This window comes from Chaetomium globosum, genomic scaffold (genome assembly GCF_000143365.1).
Source record: "Chaetomium globosum CBS 148.51 scaffold_2 genomic scaffold, whole genome shotgun sequence".
In the NCBI taxonomy this organism is placed as follows: domain Eukaryota; kingdom Fungi; phylum Ascomycota; class Sordariomycetes; order Sordariales; family Chaetomiaceae; genus Chaetomium; species Chaetomium globosum.
The window spans coordinates 1,258,218-1,278,989 of record NT_165977.1 but is presented as its reverse complement, the minus strand read 5'-3'; the positions used below and the strand labels follow the sequence as shown (position 1 = coordinate 1,278,989).

The 20,772-nt window shown below is 55.8% G+C and overlaps 7 protein-coding genes across 7 annotated transcripts in view; 3 read left to right on the top strand and 4 right to left on the bottom strand.

The window, feature by feature from the left end:
• Positions 1-270: 270 nt before the first annotated feature.
• CHGG_02530 (uncharacterized protein) lies at positions 271-1,577 on the bottom strand (the record flags this gene model as incomplete). The annotated part of the gene is made up of 4 exons (XM_001229045.1): positions 271-591; positions 663-782; positions 1,003-1,400; positions 1,532-1,577. The coding sequence occupies 4 exons, from the start codon at positions 1,575-1,577 to the stop codon at positions 271-273; spliced, it is 885 nt and encodes a 294-aa protein (XP_001229046.1).
• Positions 1,578-3,568: 1,991 nt separating this feature from the next.
• Positions 3,569-4,687, bottom strand: CHGG_02529 (uncharacterized protein; the record flags this gene model as incomplete). Its single annotated transcript, XM_001229044.1, has 1 exon — positions 3,569-4,687. The coding sequence occupies one exon, from the start codon at positions 4,685-4,687 to the stop codon at positions 3,569-3,571; it is 1,119 nt and encodes a 372-aa protein (XP_001229045.1).
• A 687-nt stretch (positions 4,688-5,374) lies between these two features.
• On the top strand, positions 5,375-6,043 carry CHGG_02528 (uncharacterized protein; the record flags this gene model as incomplete). The annotated part of the gene is made up of 2 exons (XM_001229043.1): positions 5,375-5,377; positions 5,594-6,043. The coding sequence occupies 2 exons, from the start codon at positions 5,375-5,377 to the stop codon at positions 6,041-6,043; spliced, it is 453 nt and encodes a 150-aa protein (XP_001229044.1).
• A 929-nt stretch (positions 6,044-6,972) lies between these two features.
• Positions 6,973-7,257, top strand: CHGG_02527 (uncharacterized protein; the record flags this gene model as incomplete). The annotated part of the gene is made up of 2 exons (XM_001229042.1): positions 6,973-7,094; positions 7,164-7,257. The coding sequence occupies 2 exons, from the start codon at positions 6,973-6,975 to the stop codon at positions 7,255-7,257; spliced, it is 216 nt and encodes a 71-aa protein (XP_001229043.1).
• Positions 7,258-7,612: 355 nt separating this feature from the next.
• CHGG_02526 (uncharacterized protein) lies at positions 7,613-10,625 on the bottom strand (the record flags this gene model as incomplete). The annotated part of the gene is made up of 4 exons (XM_001229041.1): positions 7,613-9,274; positions 9,336-9,930; positions 10,175-10,258; positions 10,312-10,625. The coding sequence occupies 4 exons, from the start codon at positions 10,623-10,625 to the stop codon at positions 7,613-7,615; spliced, it is 2,655 nt and encodes an 884-aa protein (XP_001229042.1).
• Positions 10,626-13,953: 3,328 nt separating this feature from the next.
• On the top strand, positions 13,954-16,116 carry CHGG_02525 (uncharacterized protein; the record flags this gene model as incomplete). Its single annotated transcript, XM_001229040.1, has 4 exons — positions 13,954-14,266; positions 14,332-14,466; positions 14,523-14,899; positions 14,953-16,116. 4 exons carry the CDS (start codon positions 13,954-13,956, stop codon positions 16,114-16,116), a joined length of 1,989 nt encoding a protein of 662 aa, XP_001229041.1.
• A 942-nt stretch (positions 16,117-17,058) lies between these two features.
• The window catches only part of CHGG_02524 (uncharacterized protein), a gene marked incomplete at both ends in the record, with an annotated part of 5,140 nt that continues 1,426 nt past the window's right edge, over positions 17,059-20,772 (bottom strand). Inside the window, 5 exons of the mRNA XM_001229039.1 lie at positions 17,059-17,953; positions 18,049-18,413; positions 18,465-19,298; positions 19,527-19,611; positions 19,664-20,600. Coding sequence (XP_001229040.1) covers positions 17,059-17,953; positions 18,049-18,413; positions 18,465-19,298; positions 19,527-19,611; positions 19,664-20,600 — 3,116 coding nt within the window. The remainder of the gene's footprint in view (positions 17,954-18,048; positions 18,414-18,464; positions 19,299-19,526; positions 19,612-19,663; positions 20,601-20,772) is intronic.

Genomic DNA, 20,772 nt, shown 5'->3' with positions numbered 1-20,772 from the left:
TCCCCCCTCCCCGGAACGCAATTGCCTACACAAACCATCCCACCGACCCATCCCCAGGTTCCAGTCCCTAGACTCCCCCCTTCCCACCTCACTCACCACCCCCCCAGCAAAAAAAGAATAAAAAAAAAAAAAAAAAGAGAAAGCACAAAACAAAGAAAAAAGAAGAGAGCATGCTCACGACACCCAAACGCCCCTTCATGATATGATGTAATATACTACGGCACGCAAACACACGTAACAAAAAAACCGAAAAAAGAAAAAAAACCGAATTCAACTCAGAGATGAGAGAGAGACTATTACAAAATCTCCCTCAACGCCTGCTCTCTGGGTCGGGCTCAGCGTCATGGGGAACCGAACGTGATACTTGACGACGAAGTTGCCGCGCTGGCCGGGCTTCTTGGAGATGGGCATGCCGAGGGCCGGGTAGGAGTCGGAGGACCCGGGCTGCGTGGGGCCGGCCTTGTCGATTTCCAGGTTCCTGCCGTCGATGGTGGTCACGGTGCGCCTCCAGCCCGTTAAGGCTTCCTTTAGGTCGAGGTCGACCGTGTGCACGATGTCGTCGCCGTCGCGGGTGAAGAGCGCGTGGGGTTTCTGTGGGTGGGTTAGTGGGTGGGTTGGGTGGATGATTGGATGGGGCGAGGGGGGTGGTGTGATGGGCTTACCTCTTCGACGATGAAGACCAGATCTTGCTGGCAAGCCTTCTTCCTGGTCCCCGACGCCCTTGAAGCGGATCTTGCTCCCCTTCTTGAGACCGGGCTTGATGGGTACTTCGAGGACGGTGTCTGTCGTGGTGCAGTTTGCCGTTCTCGTCGAACATCTTACGCTTGATCTTCATCTTCTTGGTGACGCCGAGAGAAGAGGTCCTCGAGCGATAGCGGCAGCGGCCGCTCGACCGTCGTCACCTCGGGCGTGAGCGCGCGCGGGAGCCGCATGCCCTCGCCGAACGAATTCCGCATACGCCGCCCGCCGCCGCCGCCACCCGAGCCCGAGGACGCGGCCGACCGTGGCCCGGGAGAAGATCTCGTCAAATATGTCGCTCCCCAGGCCGCTGTCGCGGAAGGTGGTGCGGAAAAGGTTCTCGGGGTCGGTGAAGCTGTAGCTGGCCGAGTATCGCGTGCCACCACCCGCCCCGGGACCCGTACCAGAGAAGAAGGAGGAGAACCCATCGGGCATGCCGCCAGCACCAGCCCCGGCGCTTGCAAAGGGATTTGGGCCAGCCCCGGCGCTCTCTGGTGGCGGGACGCCACCGCGCAAGATGTATTCGAGCCCAAATTGATCATAGATCTTTCGCTTGTCCGGATCGGATAGGATCTCGTAGGCTTGGGAGCATTCCTTGAACTTTTCGGCGGCGTCCGGGTTGTCCTTGTTCTTGTCGGGGTGCCATTTGTAGGGCTGCTTTCCTGGTTGAGGGTTAGCAGTGGGTTTCAGGATAGATGATGACGATGGGGTGGGAGGAATGAAGGCGGGGGTGGATCGGGAATGCGGCGGTGAACTTACCTGTACGCCTTCTTGATCTCGTCTGCCGTAGCACTAGGGCTAATGTTCAACTGGTCGTAGAGCTTGGTCTCCTTGACCATCTTGGGTGGCTTCTTGGAACGGCGAGGTTTGTCTTGAGCAGGATCACTGGGTGTTTCGTCGCCGTGGTGTTGTTGTCACTATTCTTGCGGGTGTTCTAGGAGCAGGTCGGGGTCATGCGTGGAGTGAAGTGTCCTGCGTCTGTCTGGCGGGTCGGGTCGCAGCAAGCTGCAGGTGAGCTGTCGATGTCGAATTGGAAGGTCTTAAGTGTGGAGAGGTGATCTAGCTGCTGCACGTCGCTCCTTGCGGCGAATAGCCGGTATCGCTCGGCAGGAGGGTCTTGGTCTAGTCTCGAGCTTCGTGGGGGTTTCGGTTTCCAAGCCGCCACAACACTCGATCTCGGGTTGCAAAAAAAAAAAAAAAAAGGCGGGAAGGTGTGGTGTGAATGATGGAAGAGGCTATCACTGGCACGGCTGGAGGCGAACGGCGAGGCTCTGATCTTCAGGTGCCTTGGCAGATGTCGTGTGCTCTCTCGTGGCTTGTGGAAGATTCGATACAGCCTATGACGCAGTGCAGAGCTCAGCGTTCTCGCTCGAGTCTCGTCGTCAAAGCTCACTTCGACAACTAAGTCGGAGAACTAGGTTTAAATTTTACAAGTGCGAGGCCTGTATAATGGTAAATAATGTATAAAGCTCCTTTGTAGATATTTTCTGAACAGGTTCTGGTTTTTCAAGGCATCAAAGGCGAATAACATTACCTACCCCCCCATCACCCCGTTCCTTTTGTCTCGTCCCTCTTGCCCCTCGGCGCCCCACGAAGGCGGTGAATCGAGAAGGGCCAAGCGGTTGGGTGGGGGTGGAGTATAAGTGGAGCCTGTGCGTGACTTCAGCGCTTGACTCGCCTGCCCCTCTCGTAGGAAGAGGGGGACTCATTCCTCGAACCGAGTCTCAGGTTCAATTGAAAGCATTATCTCCAATACTTAAAATCAGACGCTCGTTCTCTATCTGTTATTTTGGGCCAGTTCGTTATTTTACTATTCTTCATCTTACTGTACTTCTGTCTGTCATCCTACCTTGGGCACATCCTGTAGACAGGATTTAATCACCGATTGGCTAGACAGCGGGTATGATGTATGTCCTTACTTACACATATGAAGACAAATCCATGGTAAAATGCAACTATCAGGCATCCGTCATCACCACCCCTCAACCCCTCAACCCCGGACACATATGCGCCTGACCCCCGTCCTAATCCTGTCCGGAGGACAATATTAAAACGTCACAGGCGAGGTGGAGGGGGTTAGACGATTAGGATGCTAGGCGGTTGCGGCGGTTGCGGCGGAAGTGGCCCCACGGCTGTCTCAGAAGGGATAGCCGGCAATAACACAACTCGTCCGTGGATGTTTACGGCTAACTTGACCCCCTACCGCATGAACTACGCTAGCTCAACGCTGGTAGGTGGTCCCTCTACAAATAGCCAAAGTGTACTTGGCAGAGAATGATGGTGGTCGTGGTGTAGCAGTTCGTAAACTACACCATACACCTCTCTCGTAGAGGCTATCGGCGACTCATGCTAGCCCAAAACTTGGCGCTACCTAGCACCTTCAATGATGTCGCCGATAAAATCATCAGCCAAGGCTCCTGCACCCGATCTCCTTGGTGTAGTCCCGACAAGACAGCTGGCAAGCCCCTTGCGGACTGAGAAGGCAGTGTCGCTAGAAAGGAGCTGCCATGAAGGGATTTGGGAGGTGGCGGTGGTCGTTAACGGTGAAGAGCACGGCTGTATGCTGTTTGCAACTCTTTTAGACTTGCCCATCGAGGGCTTTTTACTCGGTAAGTGTTGTCCCGGGGTCTTAATTGATCGAGGGACTAGATCCATGCTATTTGGTGTTCGGGGTGTACAATGGTTTGATATCCACATCGCACTGGACGGGCTGCTGAGAGGTAGTTCTGGAAGACCCGGGGCCGATTGAACTTTCTTCAAAGACAGCCTGAGATCTCAGAGATGAAGAGGGGGAGAAAAGGCCCCAAGGCTCTCCGGCGGCGCAGGCATCTCACGCGGACCCAGCAGGCTCATAAACGTAGAGCGTCGAGTTCCGTTCGTCGGGCAGGAAGAAAAGCCGCAGCTTGCCGTCGACGATGGCGACGTCCATCGGGTTCTTGGTGACCAAGGCACCGTGGTCGGACACCATGGTCAGCGGCACTTCATACAAAGGGACCATGGACCGCATGTCGACCAAGGCCACGCCGCCGATGGTCGTGCCGTAGAGGTTCGTGATGCCAGAGCACAGCATGACAGGCCGGAACTCGTATTGTTGAGAGTGGCCTAGGAACTTGCAGTCCTGGTAGTCGGTGTAGTGGCTGGGGTTCTTGATCACGGCGCGCGGGGCAGTGAAGGCGGGCGGGGTGGCGGGCTTGTAATTCAGATTCCAGAGAGACGCACTGCGGGCGCCCCAGTTGAGGGTCAAAATGTTCCCGGTGGATAGATCGTGAACCACGGCTCCCATGTGGTCAGCGATCCGAAGCAGGGGTTCCAGCTGCAAGGTGTCCGGGCGCATCCGGACGAGGGTGGCGGTCGAGTCGGGACGGTATTGCGCCAGGGTCGTCCATATGTACGTCCCGTCGTATTCGATACCGCCGCCGTGGTACTCGAGCGCCCCGGGCTCCGTGATCACGGCATCCGCGAGACGTCGGCCGTTTCCATCGAAAACTAGCATATGGGCAAATCCCTCCCCGTGGGTGTCTGCCGTCCTTGGGACGGTCCATTCGCCAGCGGAAACAAAATACCGGGCGCCATCCAAGTCGTCGGCCGAGCTATCAGCTATGCGCGCGAGGCCCTCGGGCTCAAAGGTATCCCCTTCGAACTGAACCCGCTGGGCAAGGTGCCATTCCGTTGACCGGTCAAGTTGAACAAATTGACGAATAATCTCCTCGCTTTGGGAGGAGGCGGCGGGCGCAGGAAGAGGAGATGGTGCAATGGGGATTTCAGGTTGGTACAGCGTGACGTTAGCGACAGCTGGAACGGCGGGAGTGGCCGAGGAAAGCAAAGCCAGTAGCGCCGACGCGTTGATAATCTTGTTGCTTGGGGATCCCAGCACCCATTGCTCCGAAGCGGCGGGCAGGGCGGCCAACGCGTCTCGAATCCGATCAGTTAAGGATGTGAATGTCTCCATTTCGCTCAGAATCGTGCACAAGCATTCAACGTAAAATCAGGTACCACTAACTTGATTGCGCTTGATTGTATCTAATCAATTTTCTTTGAACGGAAACTACTTGGTACGAAGGTCCCAAAAAAACATGAGACCGACCCACTCTTGCCACTCAAGCTCCCATTTCATTTCTTTCTTGGCTGCAATGATTCCTCCATCGATCAGATGAACCCATCGACTCGAAGATTAACCCAACCTACAAACAATTCCAAAATCTGCAGATGGGGCTTCCGTCGTAGAAGGTTTCTAGAAAACAAGCAAAAAATTGTTACTACGAAGCTACTTAGGCGCCCCAAGCTCGCAGCCTTGGCAATTCCGGGGGTTACCGTCCGAGTGCCGTCTCCGGCCCGTGGCATCCACTCCGGGACCCACTCTGTCCCCGGATACGCACGCAGCCTCTGGTCAAAAAGACCGAACTCCAGGTGGAGGCGCCGCCCCGAAACCTTACGAGGGGAACAAAAGGAAAGCCATTCAAAAGCTTAAAGCCTGCTGTTTATTTCACTCGGTTTCTGGATTTGATTTGTTTCGCTCGGTTTTCTTTATATCTTCCCCCTTTTTTTTTCTACTTTTTTTTTTTTTACTTCTTTCTCGTTTCTTGATTTCTTGCTCCCTTTTTGAGTTCGGCCCTTTTTGGCCAAAGGGTGACACGGCATGGTCCGTAAAGGTGCTCCGGGGTCTCAATTCTCGAGTTATTCCTTGGGGGAAAAATGGCAATATTGCGCAACGGTCGGTTTGTGCCTTCGGCAGTAATTTCTTGCCTCTCTGGGATTTGTAGGAGAGTCCCATTTCACGGTTGTGGGGATACGCATCATTAGCCAGCTTTAGCAGCTGACTCGGAGAGATATTGACAGGTACCCTCTTTTTTGGTAGCTACCCAGGCTGCGCCAGGGCTTTCGAGAAGCAGCACTTGTCGTAGCACCCTCGGCTCCGCTGGCCAGGTACAACGGCTTCAGCTGGACACAAGGCCATGAGGATTACGACTCCGTGGTAGGGAGGCAGCTCGAGATGAAACAGGGACGGACACATGGCCAGTCGCCCGTAACACGAGAGTTGTTTATGGGCTTTTTTACGGGCTTAGGGTATTCTATTCTCCTTCCTCAGAGTCATCGACCACAAGGCACGTCGTCGGCTAAGGGGTCGGACGGGCACGCGGAACCAGCACAACCAGAACTGCGAACCGTAGTACCAAAGAAACAAGCAATCGGATCATGGCGAGATCCGAAGCCTGGCAAGACGGGCTGGTGGGCAGATTACGCAAGACGTGGAACTGCAAAGGCCGAAAAAGACGAACACGGTGGCAGCCGCACAGACGGGTCATGAGATTGCCGCGGTTAGGTTCAGATGGTTGCGGTAACAAAGTTGATATTGGGACGGTGACATCCGCAATATGGAGGTTTTTTGTTTGCCTCTTCCAAGTGTCCTCAAGGCCTCGGGAGGGATGTTGCCCGGTCATTTCCGGGTTATCCATCACATGTGAGGTTGTATACTACCGAAAGAAAAGTCCGTCGCGGCCCGTCGCGCGGATACTGTTGCATCACACCGGCGCAACCAGGTCTATAGTCGTGTATACACAGTAACCAGCAATTTTGCGCCACAGCCGCAATGGTTCTCGGCCCAAGTGAGCGGTTCCTTGGTGTGGCAGTGTGGTGTTCGAGAGTTGAAGATGGCGTCAGTCTGCAGGGGAAAGCTGTCAGATTAGCCAATAATATGGCTTCCCCTGTGCGTTAACAGGCCCACATTGCGTCACCTTTTCCGGCTCAGGAGCTGAAGACCGGAGAGTTGTGTCCGGTTGAATGCGGCTTGCGGCCCCACTTGCAGGACGTCATCTATTGCCTTTATGTTAGATGACAGGCAGGAGCTGTGATTCGGCCATCAAGGTTGGTGCAGGTGAGGAAGGGGCGAGAATCGATGCTTGAACTTGGAAGTAACGCCATCAGCCAATCACTCCACCATGACAATGCAAGTTGCAAACTTCATCCATCAGCTTGCCCTTGAACGTGCTTGTATGACGTAGTTGATTGTACGCCAGCACACCCCCTTCCATGTGAACATGGCTCGAACATGACTTCGAACAGGCAGGAACCCAGGGCTCAAGGAGGACCCGATTGTCTATATAACATCCCTCCTCCCACCACTCAAGTCATCTCTCTTTCTTCATCACCATCATCACAATCACACAACCCCAACCTTCTCAAACAATCACAACTTTCTACACAAAACCAATCTTCAAAAACCCCAACTCAACCAAAATGGATACCATCAAGCAGGCCGGCAACTACGTCTCGGACAAGATCCAGGGCACCACCCACGAGGCTTCCAAGGAGGCCAACAAGGACGTCGCCAAGGACAACAACGCCGGCGTCGGTACTCGGTAAGCACATTCTTCCCCCCCAGTCACAACCACACATCTCTTATATTCCCTACTAACACTACTAAACAGCCTTCAAGCCGCTGGTGATGCCATCGGGGACAAGGCCAAGGAGCACAAGTACGACGCTTCGGCCGAGGCCAACAAGCAGGCCGCCACCCACTAAATTTCCAACGAAGTTATTTCCCTCTCCGCCCGCCAAACCAAACTGGCCACGGTTCAGATCTCCCATCATGATGATTCCGATCGGGGCTTGATTTGAGGGGAGAGGGGCGGAAGCAGAGACAGGCGTTGCTTTGGAGGATGGAGGGATAGGTCTTGATTTACGGATTCCAATTCCACCACCTTTTGGTTTCTTCTCTTTGTGTTTTCGAGCTGGGAGAGAGGAAAGGAGGATCGCGATCACCAACACAATACCCCCCAGATCAAACTAGCTTTTTAGCTAGCCACAATCGATATTCGCTGTCAACCAAACACTTTGGGTGCCTTGAAAATGCCGTGATTTGTGCTGTGCCTTGTGTTTATACTGGCCCTTCATAGAGTGGAAACCACATGGTAAAAAGCAGTTTATCCCTCTCCCTCCCAGGCGTCGGCTCTGGCGTCGGTGGAAGCGCTCCCCGCATGCCCTCCGTGGAAAAGATACTTGTACTCCGCCCGGCAGATGGACTACCGGGACAGCCCGAATCTACCCCTCCCGGGGGTGGTTTCCAGAAGGGCCCCGTCGTATTGTTATTCCCGAGTGACGGCGGGTTAGGCGGCATGGTAGTTCCCTGAGCGATGCTGGTTAGTGGCCACGTCGGGGGCGTCCCGGATGCGGCGAAGCTGAAGCGGAATTGGGCCGGTTTGAGCTCAACTGGCTTGGCGTTGGCCGACTTGAATTCGAATCGTGTGTTGGTGAGCTCGTCATCGTTGCCATCTCTCGTCGGGGTGTCGGTCCATGACCGGGCCACGGATTCAAAGCGGGTGAGTCCCCTGGGGGCTGGTACCGGTGCGGCTGGCGGCGGCACTGGAATGTTGTATTTGCTTCCGGGGTCTGGGAGCTTCACCTTGATCCTCCCCCCTCGTGCCCAGGCGTAGGGTAGGTAAATCCCCTTCTTGAATATCTCCCTATTCCTTAGTGGAGTTTGGGTATCGCCGAACCGCGTGGTAGTCTCTGGCAACGGCCTGAGTTGGTCCCAATAATGACTGGGACCAGTGTTTTGGTGAGTTACCCCTGGCACCCTTGCTCCAAACGCAAAATCCTGGAGGACCCGGCTCCCAGGAAGCTGAGGTTTGGGACTTGTGCTGTGCTGTGGGCGTGGGGGGGTCGATGGCGGTTCCTCTACTGCAGGTTCTTCGCGTGTTGTGGGCTCTCTGGGTACCGGTGACTCCTCTGCTGCCGGTTGCTCCTCCATCGCCGGTTCTTCCTCGATCGTTTGGTGTCCCCAGGTCAAGTCCCCCGCCCATGTCAATGGTTCGTCATCCGTTAAATCCCCCCCTGTTGACTCCTCTTCCTCAGCTAGCTCCTCCGGTCCTGAGGATCCTGCCCGTGTCGATTCGTCTCCGGTATCCAGACTCTCTTCCCTACCAGAGTTCTCTTCAACACCCAGGGTCTCTTCGTTTGACACATCCTCTTCGCTCTCCACATTGTCTTCACTTCCCACACCCTCTTCATTTTCCACATCCTCCTCACTTTCCATATCCTCCTCACTTTCCACATCCTCCTCACTTTTCATATCCTCTTCGTCCTCCACATCCTCTAAACAACCCAAACCCTCCTCAGCGTCCAAATCGTCTTCACTCTCCAGCTCATCTCCACTCCCCAACTCATCCCCACCACCCGACCCTTCACTCCCCAGCTCCGGGGTTGACATGCCATCATCCAGCGACGCCAGAACCGCCTCCCTCACCTGCTCACCCACGGGCGGGACCGGGACCAGATCACCGGGCCGCGGTTGCAGGGTCAAGTGAGCGAGCGACGGAGCCAGGCTCGCAGGAGTGGCCTGATCATCCTCGACTTCGCGCTGCCCCGTCGCTGCTGCCGTCGTCGTCATCGGGTATTTGTACTTCCACAGATCAATATACGCCGAGATGCGAGGGCGCTGCTCGCGCATGGCCCACGTGTGCGTGTTCTCGAGGATGGCGCGCAGCTTGATCAGGTCCGAGACGAGGGTCATGTCGCCGTGCCAGATGCAGGCCATTTTCTGTACGCATTGGTTAGTGAGAGTGATCCTTTTCAGAAGGAGGTACGACAGGGCTACTGACGTATTTCGTGGTGTCCTTGCCGTCGTCTGACTGTGGCTCGCAGCAGTACGTGATCCACACCCGGACGATCTTATCTACCGTTGTCATGGTCACGACGGGCGGGATGTACTCGTTGGCGGTGTGCTCTTCGACCCCGGGGACAATCCTAGCCAGGGTTTCGAGCATCATGACGGCGGCCGTCCCCGCGTTGGCCGCCTGGCAGTGGCACTTTTCTTCGAGTGCCATCTCACCTGCCTTTTTGTGCTCGACTATCAGCCACGGGAAGCAGAGGCAATCGGAGAGGAGGACGTTTTCCAGCGTTTGGTCTTTTCGGAAAATGTTGGCAGTGTTCGATTGTACCCCGTGCCGAGCCAGGTGCTGGAGGGTTGCGGGGGAGAAGTTCTCAACAATGGCTGGCTTCGGGTCCTTCATCAGTTGCCATCGTGTCGATGTCGGTATCCTCTCGCCTGGGAAGTTGTAGATGGGGAAGAAGGCAACCCAGTCGGGTTTGGGTTCGGTCAGATTCTCCCGGTCATCTTGCCGAAAACCTTTCTCTCTGTCGTCGTCCGAGTCCTCTCTTTTCTTCCTGAAGAGAGTCCAAGGCCGGGATTGCGCGCTAGGTAGTGTTAGCGCAGTGTCATACCCTTTCTCGCTTTTGACACTGCATGTCTCATTTCTCACAAAAGGAATAGATAAAAAAGGTGAAGAACTAGTGCCGGGGTGGTGGGACCAAAAGCTCACCGGCTAGATCCCCGAAGGGAGGCAACCGGTTACGAAACCCGTTGGGGTTTCCTTTCAGGGAAGTCCTCAAGGGGTACCAGGCCCCCGTCGCTTTGATATGGGCTCATAAGCTCGCTCACCTTTCGAAAAACTCGTAGTAGAATTTGGCACGCGCCGCGCTTGTAGATGTCAGAATGAATACCGGCGGGGTGAAAGTCAATAAACTCAGACTTACTTCCGTGTATCTTCATCCCTCACTCTCGCCCCCTTCACTAACGGGCGGAAGAAGTTCATCAGAAAGAACGTCTGCCATTCCGCCTCCCTGTCTCTCCCCCAATGCAGTATCCTAGCATCATCCCGAATGGTTTTATATTCCTCACGGAGCTCCCTGTCGGTATATCCAAGATCCCGACGTTCGAGAACATAGTCCTCGATACAGACATCGCCGTCCTCGTCCAGGCCGTCTACAAGCGTGCAAGCAAAATCCAATAAGAAGGCTCGCACTCTCTCAATGTGCCGGGGCAGATCCCCCTCGCGGGCTGGCGCTTCGGAAAGGGCGATGCCGTTTTGTTCGAGATCCTCTACCTTCATTTTCTCCGTTATTAGCGGTTGAGTTACTTACATCACATACGAGTAGGAGATGCCAACCCAGAAACCACGACAATTCCTCAAGCAAGCCGAACTCCCCGCTTTTGAGCTTCACAAAGCTCAAGGCTGTGAAGCCGGCGGCCTTCAGATGGCGGCTGACGGTTCACATAGCGCCTTGGCAGGTCTGCCTCATGCATGTTGGTGGCTCAGAGCACAGCTACAATATGTATGGACATGGGGTTCGGGCCGCTGCGGCGGGCTGCTTTTGTCCCAGCCACCCACACCCACGAAAGGGTCTGGGGAAACGTGAGCGAATAAAAGCCGCTCAATCCACTCCGACCCAACGCTGCAACAACTTCCTGGCGGTAAGTGTGGCGTGCGCCCCTCGCCTACCCCTGAGTCAACTCCCTTCAGAATCAACTATCAACCCTAACCCTGTTGTTCTTCCACACAATCACCGGTGCTCTCATGTTGTTTGTTCAACTACGTAGTTTGCCCATCTTTCTGCAGCCGGCAAGCCATTCTCATGTGGTCTTGCAATCCGCGTTAGTTTCCTCGCATAGGTACTGTGATTTCATAGCGAAAGCTTGACCAGTGCTCTGCCCCTGGTTTTGGGACTGTACTAGTTCATGGTCAACTAGCAGCCAAAGGAGTTGTATCTTCCAGCTCATGGGTCCAGTTTGTTTGGCTTTTGGGTAAGGGTGTGGGGAGGGATGGGAGAGCCTGAAGTAGTAATTCGATAATGCTCTTCGAACCAGGTAAGACGGGTGTCGCGAAGATAGTATGGGAATGTGATGTGAAGACGACTACATCTATGGATGATTGCCGGTATATGAGAATAACAGGGCTAAGGTTAGTTTGTTTAGAGTGGCTCTGGGCTTTGGTAATGATGACGGCGAAGGCAACCCACAAGCCGCAATGGTATGAACGTCAGCCCAAGCCACAGCTACATTCACTCTTGACCCAAAGTTCAACCACTCTCAGAGAACGTGGCTTGACCTTGACTAGCCAACAAAGAGATAAGGCAACCCACGGACCGCAGAACTTGGTTGCTCTCTAAGGATTTCGTAATCTCGGAACGATCAGCTTCCAGGTTTTCCGGCCATGCCCTGAAGCTTGGTCCTCTCTTCCACTGGTGGGGAGGTAGTGGCGGCCGCTAAGGAACCTGATTAGGAAGTCCTTTCCACCTTGTTGGCCAAGATGGTGGGTTCTCAGACCCGACCGTGCGCTTGTTCATATTCTCCGACGAACTCCCCTCGGTCACTTCCGGCCGAGCCGGTATCTTGGGTGCTCGCTGGGGGCCGGCCGTTGTTGCGATAGGCTCTGGTATGTCAGCTTCGAGTCGCCCCCAACTTGTACAATATCCTTGAGATGTGGTCCGGGATACATAGAAACACTCTGTGAAGAAGCCTTTTTCTTGACCTCCTCCGCGAGGAATTTGCAAGACAGCGCCGATCGCAGCGTGCGATGTACATCGGTATGTGTAGCCGACTGTTGACGAGTGGCAACTCCCCCTGAACGGGGCCGAGCCCTTGCCCACCAATCCATGGGAAGTGGGCTTTCCGAGAGTGTGATACAAGGGGTCGTATTGTAATGGTGGAGGGGCAAAGCCGAGTGGACGCTAAACTCCGAAGAGAAGACAAAGTGCCCGTAGGGCAACGCCTTGGCCCGTCAAGTTGGGTCTGTGGGCACCGGAAAGGTTGTCTTATCGGACGGTTTTCCATGGGAATGTTTCTCCAAGGTGGACCAAAGAACGGAAAGCCGTCGGGAGCCCGTGGAAGTGGACGGGATTAGGCCTCTATGGTGGGTCGTCCATCGAGGCCGAGAACGCTACCTTGAGACAAGGACAGCCCATTCCACACGTGGATCGGCAACCGTATGCCACTTCGGTGCTCGCCGGATTTTGTTTCGATTCTTCAGGATTGTGTGATACTGTCAATGTCATGTTTGAGGGCTCTGCCATCTCCTCGTCGAGACTGACTTTAACATACTCTGCCTCCCTATTAGAGGATAAATAAGTTCGATCGGCTAATTCTACTCAAAGCATAAAGAATCTCAAAATGATTGACTCTGTGGCAGAGTTTGTATTTTTCTAAGGAAACCATCACTTTTGACTTGGGTGTTGAGGTTTTTGAGGTGGAAGGTTCGTTGTTTGATGCGCGACCAGGTCCATCCCTGCATGAGCTCCAGAAGCTTGGCGTTGAAGGGTGGGGTCCCACCGAGGAGCTTGGAGCCAAGGGTGGTTCCTGCAGGAAAGCGAAACCCGGGGCTGTCACAGGTCTGCCTCAACCGCACGGTGCAACTCATGCCTGGCACCTTCCCCACCAATGCCCGTCGAGCTTGCCAAAGCTGACTGAGCTTGCACCCCGAGAGGTCGAACCTGCCCCGTGTAGACTCGACACCGGATCGAGCTCTTTCCATCGCATCCTAGAAAATCACACTCCTAGCTTTGCCCCGCCAAGAAAGCACGATGTTGCTTGCCACTCCCCAGAACATTTCGTTCCTTGCCAACTTTGGCCGTGCCGTTCCCACACTCGCCAAACCGCCATCTTCGTATCCCATCTCGAGACGGGCTTCATGTCATTCACCTGCCGTCTCGGCACTCATGGATGTGCCTGAGTGATGGCTTCTCAGAGGCCGTGTGTACGTCTGGTGTAGGAAGGCGAATGGAACCAACCTCGATGTTGGGATTGACTCCGTCTCATCTCAACAACCACGGGAGCATGTTCCAAGAACTTCCAAGAACCAAGGTTCTACATCATGATATCATGATACGCTCAGTTCCCCCAAAATGCTTGGGCAGAGAGCGTGGCACAGCAACGCCACCGTGGGGAAAGCAAGTGCTGGGCCTGCTCGTGCTTGTCTGAAGCTTCATGCATCTTGACCCTTGACCGGCACTAGTATCCGGCGACTTCTGGAAGGGGGCTCCACTTCCAGGGGGGCTGTATGCTTCCCGTTCTCGACCCAGCCGTCCTCCCCTGGCCCTTGTCACAATCCCCAGGTGGAGGGCGAGCAGGCGAGTTCTGGGTTGCTCAGGCATTGTTTCGTCTGGCCCGTGGTTGAGCTCAAGGTGTGCCAACCCCTGCTCAGCCATGGCATCGCCCTTGGGATGGATGATACCATTAACGTTACTGTGCCCTGCATCTCCTCTCTCTGTTTGCCGCGCTCTCCCCCTTCCCTTCCTTGCCCATCGGACGACGACGACGACGACGACGAGTCTACGAGATCGACGTGGTTTAGATGAGTTAACGACAGGAGAGTTGTAAGGCGCTACCACGGCTTCATCGCCATCGCCAGCGCCAGCCTCGTGGCCGCCCGCCGAAGCAGCACAATGTCGCCATATCCATATACCGGAGTCGCGGGGGGTGCCGGGTGGTTGGAGTCGCGGGACGACAACACGGGGTTCATGCCGCAGGGCAATTTCAACAGGTCGAGGACTGCCTTCAACTCAACCCAATTCGCCAACCAGCGAATGTTCTTCAACGAACTGAAGTTTTCCGCCGCCAAATCCATCAGGACCTCGGCCATCATTCTGGCCTCTTTCAACATCATAGCTGCCTTCGCTACCGCTCTAGGCATTTTGTGCGAATCGTACTTCCGGAAGAAGAGGAACGACCGGAATTTTAGGTTCTGGTATGATCCCGGTTTGTTCTTGGGTCGAGGCGGTCGCTCACAAATCCTAGGCGTAATGGCTTCAACTTTGTTACAGAGGCCGAAACCTTCCCTCTCGTGTTATCCGTCGGCATCTTTTTTCAAGGCTTCATCTTCGCTGGCGTTCAGTCTAGGGGATTGGACAGCCCCCTAGGCAGGGGATGCATATGGATCGCGCAACTCATGCTACCTGGTAAGCGAACTCCCGCTGCTAGCGGATTGAGGGCTTACCTGCTGATACTCTGGCAGCCGTATTTGTTGTCCCCTACTCGCATCTTGTCTTTGGCGCCGAGATCGCCATAAGAGCCCTCCAAAAGAAACCCTTCGCGCCCAGAGGCAAATACAACGTTTCCATCTGCCTCTCCATCCTCGCGATGCTTCTCCTCGCCAACTTTCTCGTCGCCGACTTCGACCAACCTGCTGATTTCTGCATCACTTCCCTCTTTTGGTTTATTTCTCATTATTCAGTCATGTGTTTCGGCCTCCTCGTCGCTATAGTGTCGACTGTGTTGGCATCTGCCGTTACCGTGTTTCTTCGTCTGCACCGCAGCATCGGAGTCGAAGTCACCGCCAGAGTTGCCGCCTCCAGAATGGTATACTTTCTGGTCCTCGGAGTCATCTCAAACGTATGTCACCCGCCGGCCACCCGCATCTAGCCTTCGTCGCTGACCTATTGCAGTCGTTCATGATTCCGTTCTTTTTTGTTCAAGGTTTCAGGGATACGCCTCGAGAGCGTAATCAAAACGCCCCGACCCTCGCCATGATCGCCTCGGTAGCGGCCAACGTCTCGGGGCTGATGAACGGTGGGCTTTATCTGTTCCTTAAATCTAGCACCTCATCGACTGTTGGGCCCAGGAATAAGGCCGGGGAGTATGAAAACAGAAGGGATCGGTACAAGGTCGAGCGCCAGGATTCCAACGACCCCGATGACAACTTTGATGGCCAGTTGATGAATCCAGTGACTGGCCCCCGGGGCCTGCGCCGAATGGGCAGCGAAGCGAGCCTGATCACCACCGAGAAGGAAGAGGAAGCACTGGATGGCAGGAGCATAAACTCGACCTCGTTTAGAAATGGCAGACGGAGCCCGGACTCCATGCGCTCTAACAGGCTGGTTTCGGCCGTGGCATCCGTCCTGATGCCCAAGGCACCAGAGCCCGCACGCATCCCTCAGACAACCGCGGGCCCCCACATGCGCAAACGCTCATATTCATTATTCCCGAGGGGGACCATTTCTTCAAAGGCGTCGTTGCTACTGCCCGCTACCACGTACTCGCCCGCCGACAACCTCAAACCGCCACCGTCGATGGCAAACCTCTCAAACATGCGTCACCGAAGGGACTCGTCACTGGTGTCTTCGGCCACTGTTCAGATTGGAATTCGTCTTTCTTCCGTCGACGACATGCCTCCGCTCTCCCAAAACAAGATTGTGGCTAGCGACCATGTTGTCCACACCCTCGGTTGTCCCAATGCACCCCCGGGCCTGAACACACAAAGTCCCAAACGCGCCGGAGCCGTTGGTGCTTCCGCCTCTTTTACCGAACCGGTCGACCAAGAGCCCCAAAGAGACCCCGTCAAAGCCGTCAAGATGAAGACCCTCCCACCTGTCCCGAAAATCAACAGCCAAGTTCCCGCGGCCGAGGCGGCGGAGGAGGAATTCACCCTGAGTCCAAAAGTCTACAGCCCCAGTTCCCCGTCTAAGGCTCGGCTGCCGAGCCCGAAGGGTGTCGGCTTCAGTGTGCCGGAACCCAAGGGGCCCGGCAGCCCTCCTCGGAGCCCACCACGGCGCCGTGGGACGGGCGAGACTACGCCGCCGATGATGAACGCCAAGGGCGATTGGATCTAGACCTGGCCGGCAACCAGGCATAAAAATAGTGCGGTCTCGTGTGCGAAGCATTTCTTAGGTGTTAAGGGGGTTGGTCATCTGATAGACAGCGCCGCTTGGTACGGCCGATTGATGCATATACCCTACCAACCACCTGATACCATATCGTGCCAGCGGCATCTGGAGCTTGGGATTAATCCTTCTTCTTTTTTGCAAGGCGTTGTTGAGGAGTTGGGGAACCAGTCTGTCTCGAAACGACTACTTTCATTTCTTCTTTTTTTCTTCGTTTCTTCTTTCCTTCATTTTCTTATTCTTTGGTGTTGAAGGGGGCATTACTTTCTTTTCACTTTACCCACTGCGCAAGCCGCATGTATTAGCAGCAGTTGCTGCCGTTGTTGGATATATCACGGGACATTGTCAGTTTCACTTCTCCGGTCACTTTCACACCTGCTCTGAGCAACGGTGTTTTTTTTTCTTCTTTTACGAAGCCACATCCACGTGGCGGGGAACATGGGGAACAAGCAGGTTTCATCAGCCATGCTTTGGCAAGCTCTGCCACTGTTGCAGATGCTAGTCATGAATGACTTGTCTCTCTTACGGAGACAAGGGATAGGAAGAGAAGGATATGTATGATGAGATGGATTATGAGGCAAATGAAGCAAATAAATGGATATCCTGTTTTCACCATCCAACCTTAGTCGCACTATCGATCCTGTGCGTCAAGCATAAGAGGCGGGGCATTCGCTGATGCAAAGGCTACGGCGGCTGATGGAGTGACGAATAGTAACCGGTTCACTATTCCCGCTCATGCAGAGGACTCCATTCCAGAGAATGCCTCCGCCCTTGTACACTAACACAGCGCAACGCTACCAGAACAATTACCGCCTCTCGCTAGCCAAACCCATACATACCCCTCTCTACCATCCACCCCCTACCATGGAACATTAACTAACCTACTACCAACTACCAACCACCCTCCTCCCACCCCATCCCCCCCTCCCCACCACTCTCCTCCCCGCCACCCCCATTCCCCCCATTCCCTCCCTCCGCAAGCCAGCTCCAATCCGCCTTCTCCAACTCCCTCACAAAAAAGTCCTGCTCCTCCCTCATCGCCTGGCGCATCAGCGCCGCCCCGCCCGCCCCATTGCCCCCCGTGGTCATCTGGTCCGGGTAGCGGCGCAGATTGGACCAGTGGGTGAGCGAGCGGAGGGCTTGTTCAAGCGGCACGGCGTCATCGACCTGGTCCTCGACGGCGGAGCCGACCAGCCACTCGTCGCGCAGCTCCGGGCGGCAGTGCAGGTAGACGGCGGTGATGACGCGCATGTTGGACTGGCGCCACTTGCGGCCGGTGTAGGGGACTTGGTTTTTGAAGAGTTTGAGGGTGTAGAGGCGGAGTTCGTGTTGGGGGACCTTGAGGGATTTGCGCAGGATGTTGGAGGACTTGTATTGCACCATGAGGAGGTTGCGGTGGGCGCGGTTTTTGCAGACTTTTTGCATGATGCGGAGGTAGTTGATGAGGGAGAAGAAGTTGCGTCGGGAGAAGTCGGTGATGGGCTCCGTTGGGAGCGGGTTGATGGGGTAGCCGAGCTCGTCGACCTCCGGCCGGGGAGGGGGGTCGTTTGTTGTTTCTGTGGTTTCTGAGGTGGCGGTGGATGGGTCGGATGATCCGGGGGGTGAGGAGTCGGAGGTGGCCTCGCCTTTGGAGGGGGCATTGGGGGGTGAGCGCTTGCGTTTTATGGGAGGGGGTGCGGCGTCATCGTCACTCATGTCCTCGAATTCGGTTGCTGTTGGGTTAGGCACGCTGTGCTGCGGCGGGATGACGCCCGCGCGGGAACCGCAGAAGTAGAAAAAGCTGCTTCTGTTAGCATCACTAGCCGTTGCGAGAGGATAAACGAAACTAACCTATGCTCCAGCCGGTCCGTCCTGCTCTCGACGACCTGCTGAACATCGTACATGGCAAAAATCTTAAGCGCCATTGGGAGATAGTTGAGGTCCAGCAAGAGCTGGGTCATGTACTCGAACTTGAGGACATGGGAGAGCTTGAGCCACTTTAGCAGCAGTATCAAGGTACCAGTCACGGCTTTGGCAGCGATTTCTCGGCTCCGCAGCTCGTCGACGTCGGCGTCCAGTGGCGAAGACGGATCACCCTTAGGAGCACCGTTCTGGCCATTCGGGCCGTTTTGCTGGCCTCCATTTGGGCGCGCGCTGGGCGGTCCTTGGGGCGCGGCAGTCTGCGGCGAGGCTAAGTTACTAGTCATCGCCGTGATCTGTCTCAGGAGGACAATGACCAGCGACTGAAGCTGCGGCAGTGCTTCTTTCTGCGGAGTTGTTAACTTAGTGGAACAGGGCAAAACATTCGGTCAACTCACGTAGAATTCCTCCACGGCATCCAAGCGCCCCTGTACTTCTTGACTGACCCCGCGCGGCCCATAGTCTGGCCCAAGGTTGGATGGGACACGGGGCTTGTCATCAGCGGGCCTGTTCAAGCCTAGTTCCTCCTTCTCTTCGAGGGTCAACGATGACAGGTCAAGCTCATCGATGATGTCGCTGTCCGCATCGTAGCCTCGTTCGAACTTGAGGAACTCCTCGCGTTCATCCCACAGCTGTCGGGTAGCGCGGCTCATGCGCACTCGCTTCGAAAAGAGTTCACCAGCCTCCAGGATGGAAGCCGGCACATCGCTGCCCTCCCACTTCCTGCCAACTAACAAGTCCTGTAGCCCAGCACCGCCCTTGCCGCCCGCGCTGTTGCTCGAGGCATCTAGGGGTGGGTACATGAAGGGGAAGTTTTGGTTCGTTTGGTAGTTTTGCTTCTTACCGCCTTTACCACCAACGCCAGGACTTGGTGGCGGCGACGGAGCAGGAGTGGCGATGTGAACGGGTTGATGTAGAATGGAGGCCCCTCCACCTAGGCCAGGGGCGGCGGGGTGGACCCCGTTAGACCCGTTGTTTCTTACCGGGTGGTTGGGTAGCGGGGGGATGATGGTATTTTGTTCTGGTTCCAGAGGTAGGAGAGGCTGGGGGGGGATGTAGGCGGGATACTTGGAGGTGATCTCCTGGCGGAACGCGTGGTAATCAAGGGGTGACGCCGTGATGATGTCCTTGTCCTCGCAACCCGTCTGCTCGCTAGTGGCCTTCTTTGCCTCAGCAATTTCTTCAGAGCCGCCGAACACTAGCAAGAGAGACTTCCAGAAGAGGAGGAATATCTAAACGGTCAGCATCACGAGTGTCACGGGGCGCGTGAAAAGTACCTGAGTCTGCGGGAGGATATTTGTCTCGTCCCACCGCAATTTCATGATGACATGAAGCATAAAGCTAATGAGGCCGGGATTAAGTGCAACTATTGCGGGTTAGCAGTTGAGATTCGGGGCGGGAGTCTACAACATACGTAGCCTATGCCGGACATCGGCCATCCCCTCGGGATCATCCAGCACCTCTTGGATGGCCATATACAGGACGGTCATCAGATGGATAAGCTCCTCGGCAGCCATCTGCACGTTCTGCGGGAGTTCATCAGACCTGTAAAGTCAGCACACAACCCCCATTCCCACCCTCCGCACTCGGCACTTACCAGAACAACTCAAAGACGCCCCTCAATACCTCCCACACGATCTCTAACCCGCCACACTCAGCCACCAGCTTCACCCCCTCTTTCATCGCCGCCAGCTGTTCATCGGTCGCAGCCGACTTCGCCTTTCCCTCGAGCACATCAGCGTCGAGCACACCGGCGCCCTTGACCGTCTCAGTCCACCTCCCCAGCACCAAATACACTATGGCACCGACCGCCTCGGCCCTAGCAATCCGATCCCCCCCTTTAACACCCTCCAACAACGCGGTAACAAAAGTCCTCCTCCTCTCCGCCGCCGCCTCCACCCCACCACCCCCCTCACCCTCCTCATCCAACCCATCCCAACTCGGCCCACCACCCCCCTCCACCGCCGCCGCCGCCGCCGCCGCAGCGGCAGCGGTGTCGGGCGGGGCGAACAGGCGGACCCAGGCGGTGTAGAAGGCGCGGTTGGCGGCGTTGAGGCGCACCCACTGCCAGAAGTTGTACATGAACCACTCGTCGATCTCCTCGCGCAGGGGGGACGTGTCGGCGTAGACGTAGTCGTAGGCGATGGGCTCGGCGCGCGGGAACTCGGCGACCACGCGCCGGAGCTGGGCCAGGGAGAGGGAGTCTTGCGGTTGGGTGGGTGGTTCTTGCTGTTGGTTTAGCTGCTGCTGCTGTTGCTGCGGTTGGTTTCGAGGTGGGCCGGGGGGGAGACCGAGGGGTACTTGGACTTGGAGTTGGGGTGGTGGGCCATTGTTGTCGGTGGGGTTGGTCTGGAGCTGGAGGTTCGGGGGTTCTGGGGCGGAGGGTGCAGCTGGCACTGGGGGAGGCGGAACGGAGGGATGGTTTCGTTGGAGAAGTGGTCGCTTGGGCGGTTCGGGTTCGGGGTTCGAGGTTGGGGTGTCGGTCATGTTCGTGTCTTCGGTGGTAAGAGCAGTCGTTGTCTCTGCCGTCGGTTCTGTTGTCGTTTCTGCCATAGTTTCGTCGGTTTGGTTATCGGTGGACGGCTTGTCGCTTGCCGCGGCGCCCCCATCGGGCGAGGCACGCGATGACCACAGCGCGTTCATGGTTGTTTGGCGGGGAGCTCAACCGCTCCTTGGCGGGCGGCAGCGGGCGAACGGTGGAGGTCG